The 17,638-nt window shown below is 45.1% G+C and overlaps 1 protein-coding gene and 1 non-coding gene across 2 annotated transcripts; one reads left to right on the plus strand and one right to left on the minus strand.

Annotated features, from left to right (window-relative positions):
- The first annotated feature begins 4,474 nt into the window (after positions 1-4,474).
- On the plus strand, positions 4,475-4,581 carry TRNAL-CAA (transfer RNA leucine (anticodon CAA)). The gene is made up of 2 exons: positions 4,475-4,512; positions 4,536-4,581. It is a non-coding gene; the product is annotated as a tRNA-Leu (tRNA).
- Positions 4,582-7,655: 3,074 nt separating this feature from the next.
- LOC134376027 (L-amino-acid oxidase-like) lies at positions 7,656-15,170 on the minus strand. Its single transcript, XM_063094724.1, is given in 7 exon segments — positions 7,656-8,487; positions 9,670-9,803; positions 11,854-11,922; positions 13,553-13,622; positions 13,624-13,752; positions 14,539-14,651; positions 14,943-15,170. Coding segments are annotated over 7 exon segments (1,575 nt in total).
- Between the last annotated feature and the right edge of the window lie 2,468 nt (positions 15,171-17,638).

Genomic DNA, 17,638 nt, shown 5'->3' on the forward strand with positions numbered 1-17,638 from the left:
CAAGGGCAAGGAGGGGAAAAAGGGATAGGTGGGGAGAGATTTTACACTGCCAGTACCAAAGGGAATAGGGTGTGATTGGTGTAGGTTAGTAGTGTCACTCCCCTGGCACACACCTTCATTGTCCTTGTCCCCTCTCCTTCAGTCTTAATCACTTAGCGAGAAGTCTTTGCTACTGTCCCTATGGATGCACTGTCTCCCATCTGAGACCAACTCTCAGTTGGGTACAACTCCCCACCCCCACCCCACTCTAGCCACATCCATGTTCTCTATCATTGTTCTCTTAAGGAGTTCTTAACCTGGGATCCCAGTGGACAGAATTCAGAGGCCAATGAATTTGGATGAAAAATAATACACATCTTACTCTTCACTAACCTCTAGCTAAAATTGGGCATTTCCTTCCATTAAGAAAGCAAAACACAGTAGTATTAGCAGGACCTGTTGTCATGAATAAAAATCAGAGATATTTTTACATCATATTACAGTTGTTGCAGATATTTCAGAATGTAATTTATACTCATCACTAATTCAAAATAAAAGTTATTAGAATGCTACTATATCTTATTATTTAAGATGTTAATAAATAAGTACACATATTACTATATCACAAATGTATTCTTTTAATATTTTAATATTTTGATAACAGAATTTCAATATAATTAATTTCTTTTGTAATCCTATATATTTTCTCATACATTAAAAAACATGGGGAAACTTTCCTCAACATCATAAAGGGCATTGATGAAAAGCCCATAGATGACATCATATTCAATGGAGAAGACTGAAAACTTTTCCTGTAAGATCAGGAACAACCCAAGGATGCCCACTTTCACCACTGCTACTCAACATTGTACTGAAAATTGTAGCCAAAAAAATTAGATAAGCAAGAAAAAGAAATAGAAAGCATCCACTTTGGAAAATAAGTACAACTATCTCTATTCACGTATGTCAAAAAAACAGAAACAAAAATAAAGAATACACACAAACTACTACTAGTTTAGCAAAATTGCAGAGAAAGAGATCAACACAAAAAATTCAGTTGAGTTTCTATGTACCATCAATGAAGGATCCAAAAAGGAAATTAAGGAACAATTTCATTTACAATAGCACCCCAAAGAATAAAATACCTAGGCATAAATTTAACCAAGAAAATGAAAGACCTTTATATTTAAAACTGTAAAACATTGGTGAAAGGAATTAAAGATGACCTAAATGAATGGAATTAATCGAGCAGAAGAAAGAATATGGGAACTTGAAGACAGTTTATCTGAATTATACAGAAAAAAAAAGTGAAAAGGAGTAAAGAAAAGGTATGGAATTTATGACACAGCATCAGAAGAACAAATGTTCAATGCACGGAGTTCAAGAATGAAAAGAGAAAGACCAACGGGTAGAAAGCTAATCTTACACAGCAAGGAACTAGTAAAGGAAGAACAAACTCAACCCAAACTTACTAGAAGGAAGGAAATAACAAAGACCAGAGCAGAAGTAAATAAAATAGACACTAGAAAAACAATAGTAACATCAATAAAACTAAGTTTGTTTTGTGAAAAGATTAACAAAATTGATAACTTTTTTGCCAAACTAAGAAAAAAAGAGAGAAGACTCAAATAAAAGTCAGAAATGAAAAAGGAGATGTTACAACTGATACCACACAAATTCAAAGGATCATAAGAGACTACTATGAACAATCATATGCCAACAAATCAGGAAGAAATAGAAAATCTGAACAGACCAATAACAAATAAGGAAATTGAGTCAATAATAAAACATTTCCCATGAAAAAAAAAGCCCAGAACCTGATGGCTCCATTACTGTATTCTACCAAAAAACTTAAAGAACTAATAACAAATTTCCAAGAACTTGAAGAAGAGGAAATACTTCCAAACTTATTTTTCGAGGCCTGCATTACCCTGATACCAAAGTCAGAAAAGGACACTGCAAAAAAGAAAATTACAGGCCAACATCCCTGATGAACATAGATGCAAAATTTTTCAACAAAATACTAGCAAACCAAATTTATCAGTACATTAAAAAGATCACTCACCATGATCATGTAGCATCAATCCCTGCGAGACAAGGATGGTTCAATATATGCAAATCCATAAATTAACAAAATAAAGGACAAACACTATATGATCAAAATAAAATAAAGAACAAAAACCATATCATCTCGATAAATGCAGAAAAAGCATATGACAAAATTCAACATCTTTCATGATTAAAAATTCTTAACAAATTCAGCATGGAAGGAGTGCACCTCAACACTATAAAAGTTGTATATGACAAACCCACAGCTAGCATTATACTCAATGGTGAAAAGTTGATAGCTTTTAGGAACAAAGCAAAGCACTATCACCGCCTCTGTTCAACATAGTACTGGAAGTACTAGCTAGAGCAATTAGAGGAGTGAAAAAAATAAAAGGCACCCAAATTAAAAAGGAAGAAGTTCAGTTTGTTGCTGTTTGCAGATGACATGATCTTATATATAGAAAACCCTAAAGGACCCAACAGAAAACTGTTAGAACTAATAGATAAATCCAGTAAGGTTGCAGGATACCATGTTGATATTGCTGGATTCCTTTTATTTTTTTTCACTCCCCTAATAGCAATTTTGAGGAAAGAGAACAAAGCTGGAGGCATCACACTACCAAAAATAGGCACACAGACTAACTGAACAGAATAGAGAGTCCAGAAATAAAGCCACACTATTACAGCCAACTGATTTTCAATTAAGGTGCCAAGTACACACAATGGGGAAAGGATAGTCCCTTCAAAAAACAGCATTGGGAAAAATGGATCTCCAAATCCAGAAGAATGACATTAGACCCTTATCTTAAATAATTGATTTCTATATTGTATACCATACACAAAAATCAACTCAAAATGGATTAAAGACAAATGTAAGTCCTGAAACTGTAATAGGATTAGAATAAAACGTTAAGGAAAAACTCCATGGCATTGGAGATCCCCTCCCTAGGAATCTCATTGGATAACCGGGGAAGAATAACCCCCTGGAGGGACTGGAGAGACCTTTTCACAAGATAATATCTGTCTTTCAGTCTCATCTCCTAATAAGCATTTACCATCCCTCAAAAGAATTGTCTACATCCCTCCCCTTTCCTCTCCCCTATGAAAATCAGCATATAAACTTCTGTACTCCAGTGGAAATTGGGAACTTACTCTCTTGTGATTCCACAGTGTATTGCCTCCTCCCATCATGTTAATATAACACATTTTGTTATGATTTTTCTTCATATTAATCTAAATTTGTCAGTGATTTTTATTAAGGAACCTTTAGGGGTGAAGAGGAACTATTCTCTTGGCCCCTACGGTGACTACAGTTAATAATAAAGTATTATAATATATTTAAAAACATTAAATTATCAAATGTATAATAACGTCTTTGGGGGATTACCAAATGCTGATGGCATGTGTGCCTTTAATTGATTTCTATTGATTTGGCTATTTTACAACTCTGCAGGGGTAATGTAGAAAACTAATAGTAATGGAAATGGTTTCTGTCTGAGAGCAGGGCCAAGGATACATGTTCATAATAATGCAAATAAAATTTGTCAAGAGATGCAACAGATTTCTCTCTGGTAGAAAAAAAAAAAGATAATCCCAAAGTAGAAGCCATAACTTCAAACATCACAATATATTACCCTTAGGATATTAACCTGCCTTGCATCTGTTAACCTCTTTTCAGCATTTGTTCAGCTGAATGATTATTTTAAAAATCTCTTAAATTTTTTCTTGGTATTGGTTGTAACATCGAAGACTCTCTCCTTGACTAAACTTTAGTTAGGTTTCTCTGAATACTCTTTTCTATCAGGCCCCCATACTGTCTTTGGCCTGTCCAGCCCAGTCTTAGCAAAGAGTCCTGCTAAGTCACTTCAGTGAGAATCCATTTCCCCCACCCCAACCCTCCCCACCTCCCCCATCCCCCGATATCTGATCAAGTTCCTTATCCTTCATCTTTAATGTCTAAGTCCTTGGCCTGCTTTTAGCAAGAATCCTGTAAGGCCTGTTTAGCGAGAATTCCCTTACACTTGATGTCTCCTTTTAGCAACTTTCCACCCACTGACCCCCACTCTGCTCTTTGCTATAAATGGCCCGATATTTTTGTTGTATTATGTAGTTGAGTTCGCTCTCTCTCCCCTATTGCTATACCCCTATTGCAATAGTTTGAACAAAGTCTTCCTTAACGTTTCGACAAGTGTCAGAATAATTTTTTTCTTCATCATTATTTGCCTGCGCAATTAACTGCCTGGAGAACAGTGTCGGCGGTAAGTCCCTCAGGGCAGTCAAAGTATTTCCGACAGCTCCGCGGGGAACTGTAGGCGAGGCAAGAACTGCTCTAACACTGTTCGGACCCAGACGGGTCACTGGGCAGGCTGCCCTGGTGGCAACGATGGGGAAACGCGGTGGGCTGGCTTAAGTAGTAGGATCAGTAAGAGAAAAATGGTATTCGCGTGTCAGGATGGCCGAGTGGTCTAAGGCGCCAGACTCAAGGTAACCACCTTCCCTCCCGGGCTTTCTGGTCTCCGAATGGAGGCGTGGGTTCGAATCCCACTTCTGACACATCGTTTTCATTTTTTTCCCCTTAACAGACCTAAGAACTTTCCCAGGATCTGCTGACTTTTTCTTCCCTTCTCCAGGAAGACGGCTACGACTACACTGTACCCGTCGCCTCTGTTCTCCACTGCCCGTTTGTCCGTTTGTGCAGCAGTTAAATGGTTGCTTAGTAAGGAGACGGAGACGGAATCCGCGACCTCGTGAGCGGTGAGTGGAAAGATCCAGCCAATCATAGTCTCGCTCACAATTACGTCATATAATAGTGGCTTAGTCTAGTATATCCGGAGGGGGAGGCTAAGTCTTACCCCGCGGTGTAGTGGTGAGGGTTCCACCCTCCCGCTGCTGCGTCCTCGGTTCGATTCCCTCTCCCATGGAAGCCTTTCCTTTTCCTCCCACTTTTCTCTGGGGGTTTATATCCTTCTCTTTGGGCAGAGATGTTTAGTAGAAACCAGACTTACTGAGGTTTACTAGCGGCAGAGATGTTTAGTAGAAACCAGACTTACTGAGGTTTACTAGCGCCGGCTGCTTGTCCGGCATTGACCTTTACCTACTGATATCTTAAGAAGAGAAGAATGATTCGGGCAGCACAAAACGATCCCTAAAGATCGCGCTGGAGCCACCGGCAGTGCGTGGTTTTAGAATTATGGCACCGAGTGTAAAGTATCTCCCTGGGTGTCCAAAGACCGTTAGGAAGGCACCTGTCTCTGGAGGGGGCGGGTCCGACAGGACTTGAGCTCCTCTCAGTGGCTCCAGTAATTGTCGTTATGAAGTCAGGTGATTCTCTCCGACCCGAACACCTACCTTTCTATTTTGAAAATAGACAGAAATAATTTGAAATAATGCCACGACAAACGCGGTGTCCTTTTCACCTAGATTCGACACTGCTTGATATTTTGTCACATTTGCTTCGTCTCTTTCCCTTTCTCTCTCTGTCTACCGCTTTCTTTCTCTCTCGGAAGATAAATGATAGATGGATAAACATAGGTATAGCTTCCCCTGTCCCCCACGCATTTGAAAGTCGCAGACATGACGTGACACCATGTCACACCTAAGAAAATTGACATTAACATGACATTGCACACGAGTCCACATTCAAATTTCCCTCAATCGTCCCCCAAATATATTTTATAGATGCTTCTTTACTGTTTTTCTAGGAACTTTCATTGCCCATTTTTTATTGGGACCCCTGTGGAAAATAATAGATTTTAATAATTAAAAACACGTAAATCACATTTAAGTTCTGTCTTAACATTTTTATAGAATTTGGAGCTGCCATGCCTATTTTGTTGTTGTTTTCCAAAGTTCATTTCTCCCTGGGCACTTTTCTAGACCTCCAGGCGGGGCTGTGTTATCATACACTCTACCTCCCTGCTAGCTATGACCCAGCTTCCCAGAATGATCACAGTCCTGAGGACAAAGAGTCTTACCCCTGCTTTCCTGTGCACCAGCGTGGGCTTCTGCGTAATCTGGCCCAGTGTAGAGCCTAGCACAGCGAGCAGCAGCTAGATTAGCAATCAGGTTGAGCTGAGCTCAAATCCTGCTGGTTCCTTTCTAGCTGAAGGTAAGTTGCTTCTCTTCTCTAAACCTTAGTTTTCTCATCTGTAAAACCAGCCAATCAAAGAATGAGAAAGAGAATGAAATTTTATCTAACCTTTAAGTTATATTTTTAAATCTTACCTGATCGTCAAACTGAATTGAAAGGAATCTATGCATTTGTAACAACAAAGGGAAAGGAAAAAAAAAAAAAAGAAAGAAAGAAAGAAAGAAAACCTGGACAAACAACTTCATGTGACTGTGATTTCCTGTAGTGGTAAAATTAGGAAAATTTTTAATTTTCTTTGTTGTAATTTTATGCATATGCTGAATTTTCTACCATGAGTAAAGTTTATTAGTAGAAAAATAATATGCTTTACTTGAAAAGCTGCTCACATATTACTGCAAATTAACTTAAAATGAGTCATAGATTGAACTGTAACACACCTAAAACTACAAAACTTTTAGAGGGAAATATAGGAGAAAATCTTCAGGACCATGAGCTTAGTGAAGAGTTCTTAGACGTGATACCAAAAGCATGATCCATAAAGGAAAACATTATTAAATGAGATCTCATCAAAATTAAAAACTTGTTCTGTGAAAGGCCTTGTTAAGAGGATGTAAAGATAACCTATGGTCAGAAAAAATATTTGCAAACCACGTTTGTGCCACAGGACTCATATCTAGGATACACAAAGAACTCTCACAACTCAACAGTAAAAGAGCTTAACAACCCAATTGGAAAATGAGCCCAAGACATGAGAAGACATTTAACCAATGTAATATGTGAGAAAACATTCAACATTGTTGAAGTACAAATTAAAACCAAAGTGAGTCACTAATTGTTTCAGAAACACAAAAATCAAGAAGACAGATAAGCTGAGCATAGAATAAGCAAGAAGATTTGCAGTTTTATCTGAAGTTAGGTGAAGATTTTGACCAATTTGGATCAGCATTTGTGATCTCAGGCAAATATTTAACCTCTTTGAGAATCAGTTTTTCTCATGTAACATAAAGTAATTTTAGAATATGTACACCAGGGATTGCTATAATAACATGGAAAGTACTGAGTGTGTTGCTAGCTACACAATTTCCTCTCTATAAGTTCCTATGTACTCAACTTCTCTTAAAATTCACAGTCATTGGAGACGAAGGAGTGGAGGTAGCGAGGGGAGCTAGAGCTAGACCCAGATTAAAGGAATAATAGAAGATTGAGGGATCCCAGAGGGCCTTGGAAGGCAAGGGCCTCTCCAGCCCTCAACACTCAACAATAAAATTATTCAATGCCACCTAGAATATAGATAAAACACTTAGGGATAGGCTTAAATGTAACATGTACTTTATTGTTTTAATCACTCTATGACATCTTGTTGTTTTTGAGACATTGCTAATAAATCCAAGGTCATAGGTGGCCAAATATTCAAGGAACTGCTTTTCTTGGACTTAGGTGGCACCTCTTGGTCTGGCGTCTTTGGATAAGGATGGAGATAAAGTGAGATAGTGAGTTTTCAGTCTTTTCCTGGTGGAATTGGGTTTCATGAAGTTGGCTATAGGTCACTTTTGGAGTGAGGCTTTATTGGATCCCTGGGGTCCTTTGTCAAAGCCAAGCCCATGGCCTCTTGGATGCTCCTAGTGGCTCTGAGCCCTGATTTGATGGCCGTGTCAATCCAGCCATGGGGCAGGGCTGTGTGCTTACCAGCAAAGTGGACCCACCCTTCTGGCCAGCAGAGCTCCTGGGCATAGTCTATATATTGGCAGGGGTTGAAGAAGGTGAAGCCGCCCATGAAATAGGGGTCCTGGCTCCAGTGCTTGATCTTGGAGTAGGGGAACAAGGCCCAGAGCTCCTCTTTGGGGTGGTCATGGACAGCGGCCAGGTCATCCAGGATGACATCCACCACCTGGACATGGTCCATGGCAGCAAAAAACATGGAGTCACCGTCCACAGTATAGGAGGCCAGGATGACCCCTATGCCATTGGGGAAGATGTGATTGGGGTAGTAGATGAAGCGGGAAGGCCAGTAGGTACTGGACTTGCCACTGAAGATGCTGTTGCATTCCCAGAAACGCTGCGTGCAGGCCAGGATCACTTTGGTGGCGCTGCTGTAGTGAACAGAATGCAATACATCCTCCTTGTCTGGGGAGAGAGGCAGCCGAAAACAGAGAAGCCAGGCAGCCTTGGCTGTGCTGGCCACCACCGCACAATCGGCGGTCAGACGAGCCTGGGGCTGCAGAGGGTCGGGTGTTTGGCGGACGATGTGGATGCGGTCTCCAGATGTCTCCGATTCCTCTGCTGGTGAATGGAGGTGGACTGTCCCCAGCAAAAGGGCATTGTCCAGGGCCTGGGGGAGCTGGTCAAAGCCCCCAATGATTTCATCAAACCTGAGATTAAGCAGGCAAAGGAAGGAGAAAGAAGCCCGTTGATGGACAAGGCCATGCAGAGGATTGGTCCTTTGGACTGGGCAGAGGCTGAGTCTTCTAATAGTCTTGCTATTGTGTCTAGTAGTCTTGCATGTGTGCAAGGGAGATAAGCATTGGGCCACCCACTCAGGGTGGCCCTTAGCTCCAGGAAACTAGAAAAAGGCATAGATTTGTGCCAACAATCAGAAAAATGCATCCCCCGTGGGCATGCGCAACCCCTTCTGTCCCTTTGGTGGCCACCTCCATGCAGAATGCCTGGCCTCAGGTCTGATAGAGAACATGGGCTTCTACGGACATGCTCAGCCCCTTCCACAATGCCCCTGGAGAGAGCCCAACACTGGGTGGCCCTCAAAGAATGCAGCCTTAGCATTATTATCCCCCACTTGGTTAGTCTTAAAACCCCCTTGTTTTCCATTCACCCTCTGTGGCAACTCTTGGCTTGAATTTGAACTGATTCACCCTGAGAAAAAAGGCTGGGGAGAAGTGGAAGGAAGCAACTGGGGAATGAAGAGGCCTGAATGCTCAAATCACTAAATCTATCAGGGCTCACCAGCTCAGTTGCCCTCTTATAAATGTCTTCAGTCTGTTTTGTCTGAATCCTGTCACAGAACTCTGAGTGAAAGTAAATCCCAGTTTATTTTATTTTTGTAGCCAGAGATTGCATGGTCAGTGACTAGGGGTTTGATGGACAGGGTGTGTGTTAGGTGCCCCTGATACAACTTCCTGGGCTGGAAGTTAACAAGTGCCCCCTGCATGGACCCCTGAAGCAGAGCTGAGGTGACAGTCTATGTAACAGAACAGGTGAGGCTCAAAGCAGAGCAGATCTGTAGCCTCCCGATATCCCCTTAGTCAGTGGTTCTCAAAGTGGGGTGCCTAGAAAGGCAGCAGCAGCCTCACTGAGAATATGTCAGAAATGCATAACTCTGTCAGACCTACTGACTCTGTGGGGGAAGGTCCAGCCATCTGTGTTTAATAAGCACCCTTCCACCTCCAGTGATTCTGAGGCTCACTGGAATTTGGAACCTCTTGCCTCCCCCATCCCTCACTCCCTTTGGGATTTTCACCTGATTTATTTAGTTTTTTCCTTCTACCACTGTTCTCATTGGTAACTGGTCAACCCATGCTCCCCACCCCATTACCCACCAGGGCTCCTGGAAGGAGATGCTGTCATGCAGAGTTTCTATAAAGGCTTCATAGTAGCCAGCATCTGTATTCAACAGGTCCCCGATCATCTGCACGGCCCCAAGGCTCAGGTTCCCCACCTTGATCAGGTACTCCTGCAACCATGTGCAAGGAGAGAAGGTAGGTAGGTCAGAATGTCCAGGGAGCCAACATGAGAGCTCTTGCTTCCCACCCCAGGATAGGGAGGAACAAAAATGGACAGGGTGGAATGGTAGATGTGCCCTCAGCTGGGGCCCTAGGGACTGCCGAGGGACTACCTTGCACTCAGAGCTCTGAAGATGGTTCTTGAAATGCTCCCTGGTCCTAATAATGCAGAAAATAGCCAATATTCTGGGTCACTTCCCACCTACAGACACTCTTCTGAGCCCTTCACTTGTATAATCCTCATATATAATCCTGAGGACTCCTGTTTTACAGATGGGGAAAGTGAGGGCCTGTCTTCATGTCCACCTACAAGTATATTAACCCCAGCCTGGCTTCTCTGACCTGCCTCGTAATGCCAACCCAGGAGGAATCTGGGTAGTGAGTGTTTCTTTTCACTCTGCTCTGACTCCCTAGATCTACCCCTACCATCCCACTGTCCCGGCCACCCCTCCAGCAAGTGATTGTGAGGTTCTGCTTCTGATGCACCCATTGATCAGTGATTGTACACTGTGCTTTGCCCCTGCTCTGTTCTCCCAGGCAAGGCCAGGGAGGATATAACAGAGCTGCCTGGAAGATCTTCACTGTTTAGGGTGTCTGACCATCTGGTCCAGCTAGGGCTGAGGGGTGTCGATGGCCAGTTTAGTCCCCTTGTCACCAGTGTGTGCAGGCCTGGAGGCTGGGCAACTGGGGAGTAGGCCTGAAAGGGGCCATCAGGATGGCTGGGCCCTGCCATCCTAACATATGCCTGGGCAAAATGCCTTTTACAAACATGCTTGTTTAAACCAGATATGAGACTGCAGGACCCCATCATCCCAGGGACAGCAATGTCAGAAAGTGCTCAGAGACATACTGGTCAATAAGACCTTCAACTTGGACAATCTGGACCCAGAGAAGTTGGTCAGCTTCCGAGTGAGGAAATTAGTTGCAGGGGGTGGATGGTGGGGAATGGGACACTGGGGATCATTTCTGGCTCATCTTTTTCACCAATCCCTGTATCTCCTTTTCTCCCTCCCTCCCTTTTGAACATTGAGTATACAATAGCCAGACCACATATGACAATAGGACTTTGACCTACAACCTTTGAAAAAGCAAACAGCCTAGGAAGCCAAATCACAGCCTAGCAGCAATCAACCTAGGTCTTGGTCAATGACTATCAGCTTCCCTATTTTTGCACTCCCTCCTCTGCTCAGCTTCCAACTCAGAACCAACCAGAGAAATCCAAATATCCTCCCCTAGCCAATGACCCAGGTGCCCACCCTTCTAGTTAGCTGCCTCCAGTTTCCCTACGCCAACAGCCTCCGAACAGTGCACATCAGAAACCTTCCCTGTTTTCCACTATATGTATACAAGACTTTCCCACACCTTTTCCTGCCTTTGAGCTTCTGCCAAATGCAAGTGGTGGTGGTTGACCCCCTTGATACAGCAAACTGTGAATGAATAGTCTTTGGTTACTTTCCTTTGGGTGGATTATCTTTGTTTATTTCCTTCCTTTTCTTACTCTCTTCTTCCCTTCCTACTTTTCGTTCTTCCCTCCTTCCTTCCTTACAGTATGATATGATATTTTGGTGGAAAATAAATCAGGGAAGGGCAAATAGGAAGTGACTTTCAGGTGGAGAAGGGAAAATCTCAATTCCAAGGAGACATTTGAACCAAGACCTGAAGAAGGTGAGGGGTAAGCCATGTGTACATGTGTGGAAGAGCATCCAGACAGATGGAACAGCCAGTTTAAAAGCCCTGAGAGTTTTTTCAATGGCATAGTTAATAAATAACAAGAGGTGCAGATAAGCAACAGAGGACTCTTCCTTCTTGGGGAACCACGAGCCATGGGAAGGTTTGGAGTGGACCTAGGAGGACATCTGTGTGCAGGGAGGGCAAGTCTAAGGCTGAACATCCCCTCTCCTGCTACAAGTCTGGGAAGGGGGTGGTGGTTCTGCCGCAGTTTCTGGGGAGCTGTGACAGGATGGGATGTGAGCAGCAAGAATCGGGGATGTTGGGACTGGCCTTGGTGGAGTAGGAGTCATACTTCTTCAGCACCTGGCTGCAGCTACTCCTCTCCAGCTCCTCCACCACCTGGGCATAAAGGAAGGAGGGAAGAAGGGTGTGTTGATGAAGGTCTGCTCGGTACATGCCCTTGACCCTGCCCCATCCAGCCCCCATGTTCCATGGTCATTTGTTCACTCTCTTCTACTTGTGTGTGTCTGAGGCTTGCTTTATATGAGTCCTGGGCTCCAGGAATGTGTCTCACAACCAGACTGGTGTTTCCCATAATGGAAACTTCACTTCCACCCTTAGACATACTACAGGGTATGTAAAAGTAGGAGCAAGGGCTCCCCATCGGCCTTGGAGTTCCCAGAGGTGGGAAGTTTACCTCCTTCTCCTGTATTGGGGACATTTCTGTATGCCTCTGAGGCCATTGTGAATGTCATGCATGCTGGAGGGCTTGGCCCTGCTGAGCCATTGAGTGAGGCTGGACCAGAGTCCAGGAGCTGGGCACACTTATGCTGAGCTGAAGCAGGACAATGCTTCAGCAAAGGTAGGACACTTGGGCAGAGGCCTCCCATGAGCAGTGTCTGTCCCATGAGTCAGGCTGTCACGCCAAGATACCCTTGGGCCAGGGGTCAGGAAATACAAAGGCACTGTCAAAGCTGGGTAAACATGGGTATAGTGGATTGAATTATGTCCCCCGCAAAATCCTTGAAGGTTGAGTTATGTCCCCCAAGTTTTATGTATTAGAAACTTAGCCCCCACTGTGACTGTTAAGAGGGTAGGAAATCCTATTACGGTAATTGAAAGGTGGAGACTTAAAGAGGTGATTGGATTGTAGGACCATGCAGTAGTGAATGCATTAAAAATGGTGGCCAGAGACATGGTTCTGAGGCTTTAGAAGAAGAGGAAAGTCTGTCTTTCTCTCTCTCTCTTGCTCTCTCTGCTTCCACCATCTTGCAATGTGAGACCCCTGAGTCACTTCCGCCACCACCAGATGGACTTTGGACTTCCCAGCCTCAGAAACTGTAAGCAATAAATTTCATTTTCCTTATAAATCACCCAGTTTCAAGTATTTTGTTATAAGCAATAGGAATAGACTAATACAACAGGCCAGACAGAAAAAGGCGGACAGGTATTGTAGGCAGGAACCAGCATTGTTTCTCCTCTTTGACCACATATCTATAAAGATGACTATAATTCTGGCACAGGCTATGTGGCTGGCACAGTTCTTATCACTGTACATGCATCCTTTCACTTAATCTCACAATCAATCCAGGAGACAGGCTCCAGTACTATGGTCATTTTACAGAAACTGGAGCACAGAGATGGCAAGTGTCTTGCCCAGGGTCACACAGCACATTCAAATCCAGAGTTCAGCTTGTGGGTCTCTCTCTGCCTTACCCTGGATCTGCCCATGATGATTACAATGGCAACTGATTTGCCTTCTGCTCAAGCACATGTGGAGATGTCTGAGATCCGAGAGTGCACAATGACTGCTGAGCATGTGGCTGGGATGGGAAGCGGCTGTGAGGGTAAGGCAAGGCAGACAAAGGCCAGGCTGGTGAGCCCTCCTGTGCATGGGCCTGGGGTCTGGGGCAGAAATCTTTCCAATTCACTTAGGGAATCAGAGAAAAACTCGGGGAAGTTTGCCTGAGATGACCCAACACTGTTGGCAACCCGCATCAGAATCCCCCTGCTCCCCACCTTGGCTTACCTTCCACAGTGACTTATTGAAGAGATGTTCTGCTGTCTTCCCCACCTCATCTGCCTGACTGGGTAGCCCAGAGGCTGGGATTGGCCTGCACATCCCCCGTGAGCTCCTGCACCCCATTGATCAGCATCCAGGTCTGGTTGTTGAAAGGGCAGAACTCCTTGAGGTTCAGCCCAAACTTCCTGAGGAACTCATGGGAGAGCCTGTGGGGTGAGTCAAAGACTACTCTAGCCAGAATAAGAAAGCAGCCAGCCCTCCCTGCACTCACTTCCTGCCCCCCACAGATTCTCTAGGGCCACCTCTGGCCTCCCACCACAGAAGGGATGCCAGGCCTCCTAGTCACCAAACCCGACTAATGGCAGTGGAGCCAGGAGGGAATTGAGCCACCATTCTTGTGGTCACACCACACCAGGCTGGCCTTCTGCACTGGCTGAGATCTCTCTCACTTTGCCTGAGAACTGTGGCCTTCAGGCCTTCAGGTGTGTCTACTCCAGGTCCTGGAGGTGGCATGAAGGAGGCATGGGGAGGGTGCTCTGGGTTCATCCTCTCCAGAGGCCACGTGTACTGTTCCCAAGCCTCCAGTCTGCATCCTCGAACCCCCACTCACCCCTTCAGGATGGCTGCCCTGGATTCTGGGGCTTCCATGAGACACCACGCCTTCTAGGAAGAATACTCATTTTTATGTCATTAGCAAACCTAGCAAACTGCTTCTGACTTTCCAAGGTGCTCTCCCATCTTAATTACCTTTTGTGATCCTCAGTACAGCCTCCTAGGTAGTCAGGTTGGGTGTGGTTATGCCAATTATGTAGATTAAAACATTGAGGCCAGGAGAGGTTTCAAACAGGCCTGGAGCTGTGAGATGAGTTGGAACAGATTCCAACCCTCTGGCTTCCAGTAAAGGACTCTACCCATCTCTGTCTTTCTCATCCTTGGTACTGACTGCCCACACCCCACCCTCCCTCACCTTCCCCCACTTCTCTTGACCATACCTGTGGTTGATAGGGATCCTCATGGCACCCAGCTCTATGTACCACTGTGCTCCAGGCACTCTGTGGGTCTCTATTCTTCCACCCACATGCCCTGAGGCCTCCAAGACAGTCACCTAGAAAGATAGCCCTTCCCTAGACTTAATGGGTTGGCCACGATCCCTCCACATGACACCCTCTTCTTCCCCTTGGCAGGCTCAGATCCACAACCCTTTGTGCCTCTTCCCAAGATCTCCCTCCCTTATGGAATTAGACCACCTGGGTCTTCTATCCCTTCTACCCCAGCCTAGAGCGCTAGACCTAGCCCTCGTCCCCAGCTCTCTAGGGTCATCTACCGCCCACTCTCCCACCTCCCAACTCAAAGCCTAAGTCCTCCATGAGGGACCCTCCCGAGCCCCATTGTGTACCTGGCGGCCAGCATCCTGCAGGGTCTTGGCAGCAGTGAGCCCAGCCATCCCTGCCCCAATCACTACTATTTGTTTCCTTTCTGCTGTCTGCCCCAGCACATTCTGGGCTAGCTGAACTAATTCTTCATGTTGGGGATCCTCCAAGCACTGGACAAGCTGGCTGTTGAAGGCCTGGGTACCCATGCTGAGCACAGACAGGAGAGCAAGGGCCAGCCAACCCATACACATGGCTGTGGAGAGAGCAGTCAGGCAAATGGCTGGGGACCAAGGAAGTGGCTGTATCACTGGAACTGCGATGCAACATCTGGCAGTCCCATTTTCTTCTTCCCCCACCAGAAGGTGTGTTAGTCATGGGACCTACCATGCTCGCACTGCGCCCCCCGACCCTGCTGCTGGTCAGAGATGCCCCCTCAGAGATCAATGCCCCCTACCCAGGTGCAGACTGCACACCTGCCCAAGGGGCCTGCCATCACCCGGACTGTTAGACAGGAGACAGGGGACAGGTGGGGTGGACCTGCCCACCACATCGGGTGCCACTATTCCCCCTTTGGGGTTGATAGAATGTTTACTGCAGTGAGAAGACCCTAATTCACTGCAGCCATGGAAGAACTGGGTGAGAATGGAGAGCATCAAGACATTGTTTAATAACGAAGACAGTCTCTGAGATGTGCCTGGCAGGCGACCAGCTTCCCAAGCCCCAGAGAGACATCATGGAGTCATTTCCTAGAGATGGCCACAGCTCATCACAGTTAAAGAGTGTGTCAGACTATGAGCTTGCATTTCCATACCTGCCTCCTGATGTGCTTCCTTTGCATTCTGGCTCAGCTCCCAGGAGATGTGCCAAACCTTCTGTCTAGGAGCCCATGAAAATTGTGTACTTTGTGATTGCTGTGTTCTTTTTGTTGTTGTTTTTAAAACTATCCTCTGTGTTATGAGCTGAATTATGTCCCCCAAAATTCGTATGTTAAAGCCTTAACCCCCAGGACCTCAGAATGTGACTGCATTTGGGGATAGGGCCTTCAAAGAGGTGATTGAGTAAAAATGACGTCATTAGGCTGTGTCCTAATCCAATCCGTATTAGTCTGTTTTTGTTGCTTATAACAAAATAACTGAGACTGGGTGATTTATAAAGAAAAACGACATTTATTGCTTATGGTTTCCGAGGCTGGGAAGTCCAAAGTCCATCTAGTAGTGGTGACAGTGACTCAAGAGTCTCAGATTGCAAGATGGTGGAAGCAGGGAGAGCAGAGAGAAAGAGACAGACTCTCTTCTTTTAAAGCCCTCAGAACCATGCCCCTGACCACCATTTTTAATGCATTCACTATAGCATGGTCCTACAATCCAATCACCTCTTCAAGGCTCCACCTTTCAATTACCATAATAGGATTTCCCACCATTTTAACAGTCACAGTGGGGGCCAAGTTTCTAATACATAAAACTTGGGGGACACAATTCAAGCTTCAGGGAGTTTTGGGGGGACATAATTCAATCCACTATACATCTGACTGCAATCTTTATAGGAAAGGGAAATTTGAACACACATAAAGCCACCAGGAAAATGCATACATGTAAGGACACAGTGAGAAGGTGGCCATCTCCAACCAAAGGAGGAGGCCTCAGGAGAAACCAAACCTACTGATGACCCCTTTTTTTTTTTTTTTTTTTTTAAGATGACCGGTAAGGGGATCTTAACCCTTGACTTGGTGTGGTCAGCACCACGCTCACCCAGTGAGCGAACCGGCCATCCGTATATGGGATCCGAACCCGGGGCCTTGGTGTTATTAGCACCGCACTCTCCCGAGTGAGCCACGGGCCGGCCCTACTGATGACCCCTTGACCTAGGATATCCAGCCTGCAGAACTGCAAGAAAATATATTTCATTGTTTATGCCACCTAGTCTGTAGAAGTTTGTTATGGCATCCCAAGCTGACTAATGCAGTCTGTTCCTCTGCATCTTTCCCCACAGTGAAGAAGAGAGAGGCTGGTTCCCACCCAACTCTCTAGGGACACTTACCACTGTGCATGGTTAAAAATGTGTACTGTATTCATTTTTCATGTGTATCTGCATAGACAATATGTGAATGTACTCCTGTCCTCCATGTCAGTATTTATAATTCAGGCCACCTTTCTCCTTTCCCTTATGATAGAGAGGTATAGCAGCATTACAGAAAACAGAAGCACAGAGGAACCAATCCTTTGTACCCCTCCTGCTTCCTCGGTGTAACTGCACACTCCCCCACTCTGTTCCACCCATCACCATTAACAGCTTGCTGTGGTCCCTTCAATTCTTGCACAGAGTATATGAGACAGTTGCTCAATCTCCTGTCTTCTCCATCTTGAACCAGAAATCAATCCCTCTGCACAGAACCTGCCTCATAGTGACCATTCAGCACATTTGTGGAATGCAGGGGTGGAAGAATAAACAGATGGATGAACTAATGAATGGAAAGATGTATGGACAAATAAACGAGTAGATGGATGGGCAGAGAGAAGGGTACATGGACGGATGCTTTGGGGCCTCCTGTGATGCTTCTCTCTAGCCTCTGCATTTCATCCCAGATTCCAGGCCCAGAGGCAGTGCCCAGCCTGGACTCTCTTCCTCCAGTTCTTTGGTCTGCCTGTCTCTGGACACTCTCCCGAGGGCCTCCCCTGCTTCTCCAGCCTGCCTTAAGAACCTGTGTGTCTGGCTTTCTAAT

Source organism: Cynocephalus volans, chromosome 4 (assembly GCF_027409185.1).
Source record: "Cynocephalus volans isolate mCynVol1 chromosome 4, mCynVol1.pri, whole genome shotgun sequence".
Taxonomy (NCBI): Eukaryota; Metazoa; Chordata; class Mammalia; order Dermoptera; family Cynocephalidae; genus Cynocephalus; species Cynocephalus volans.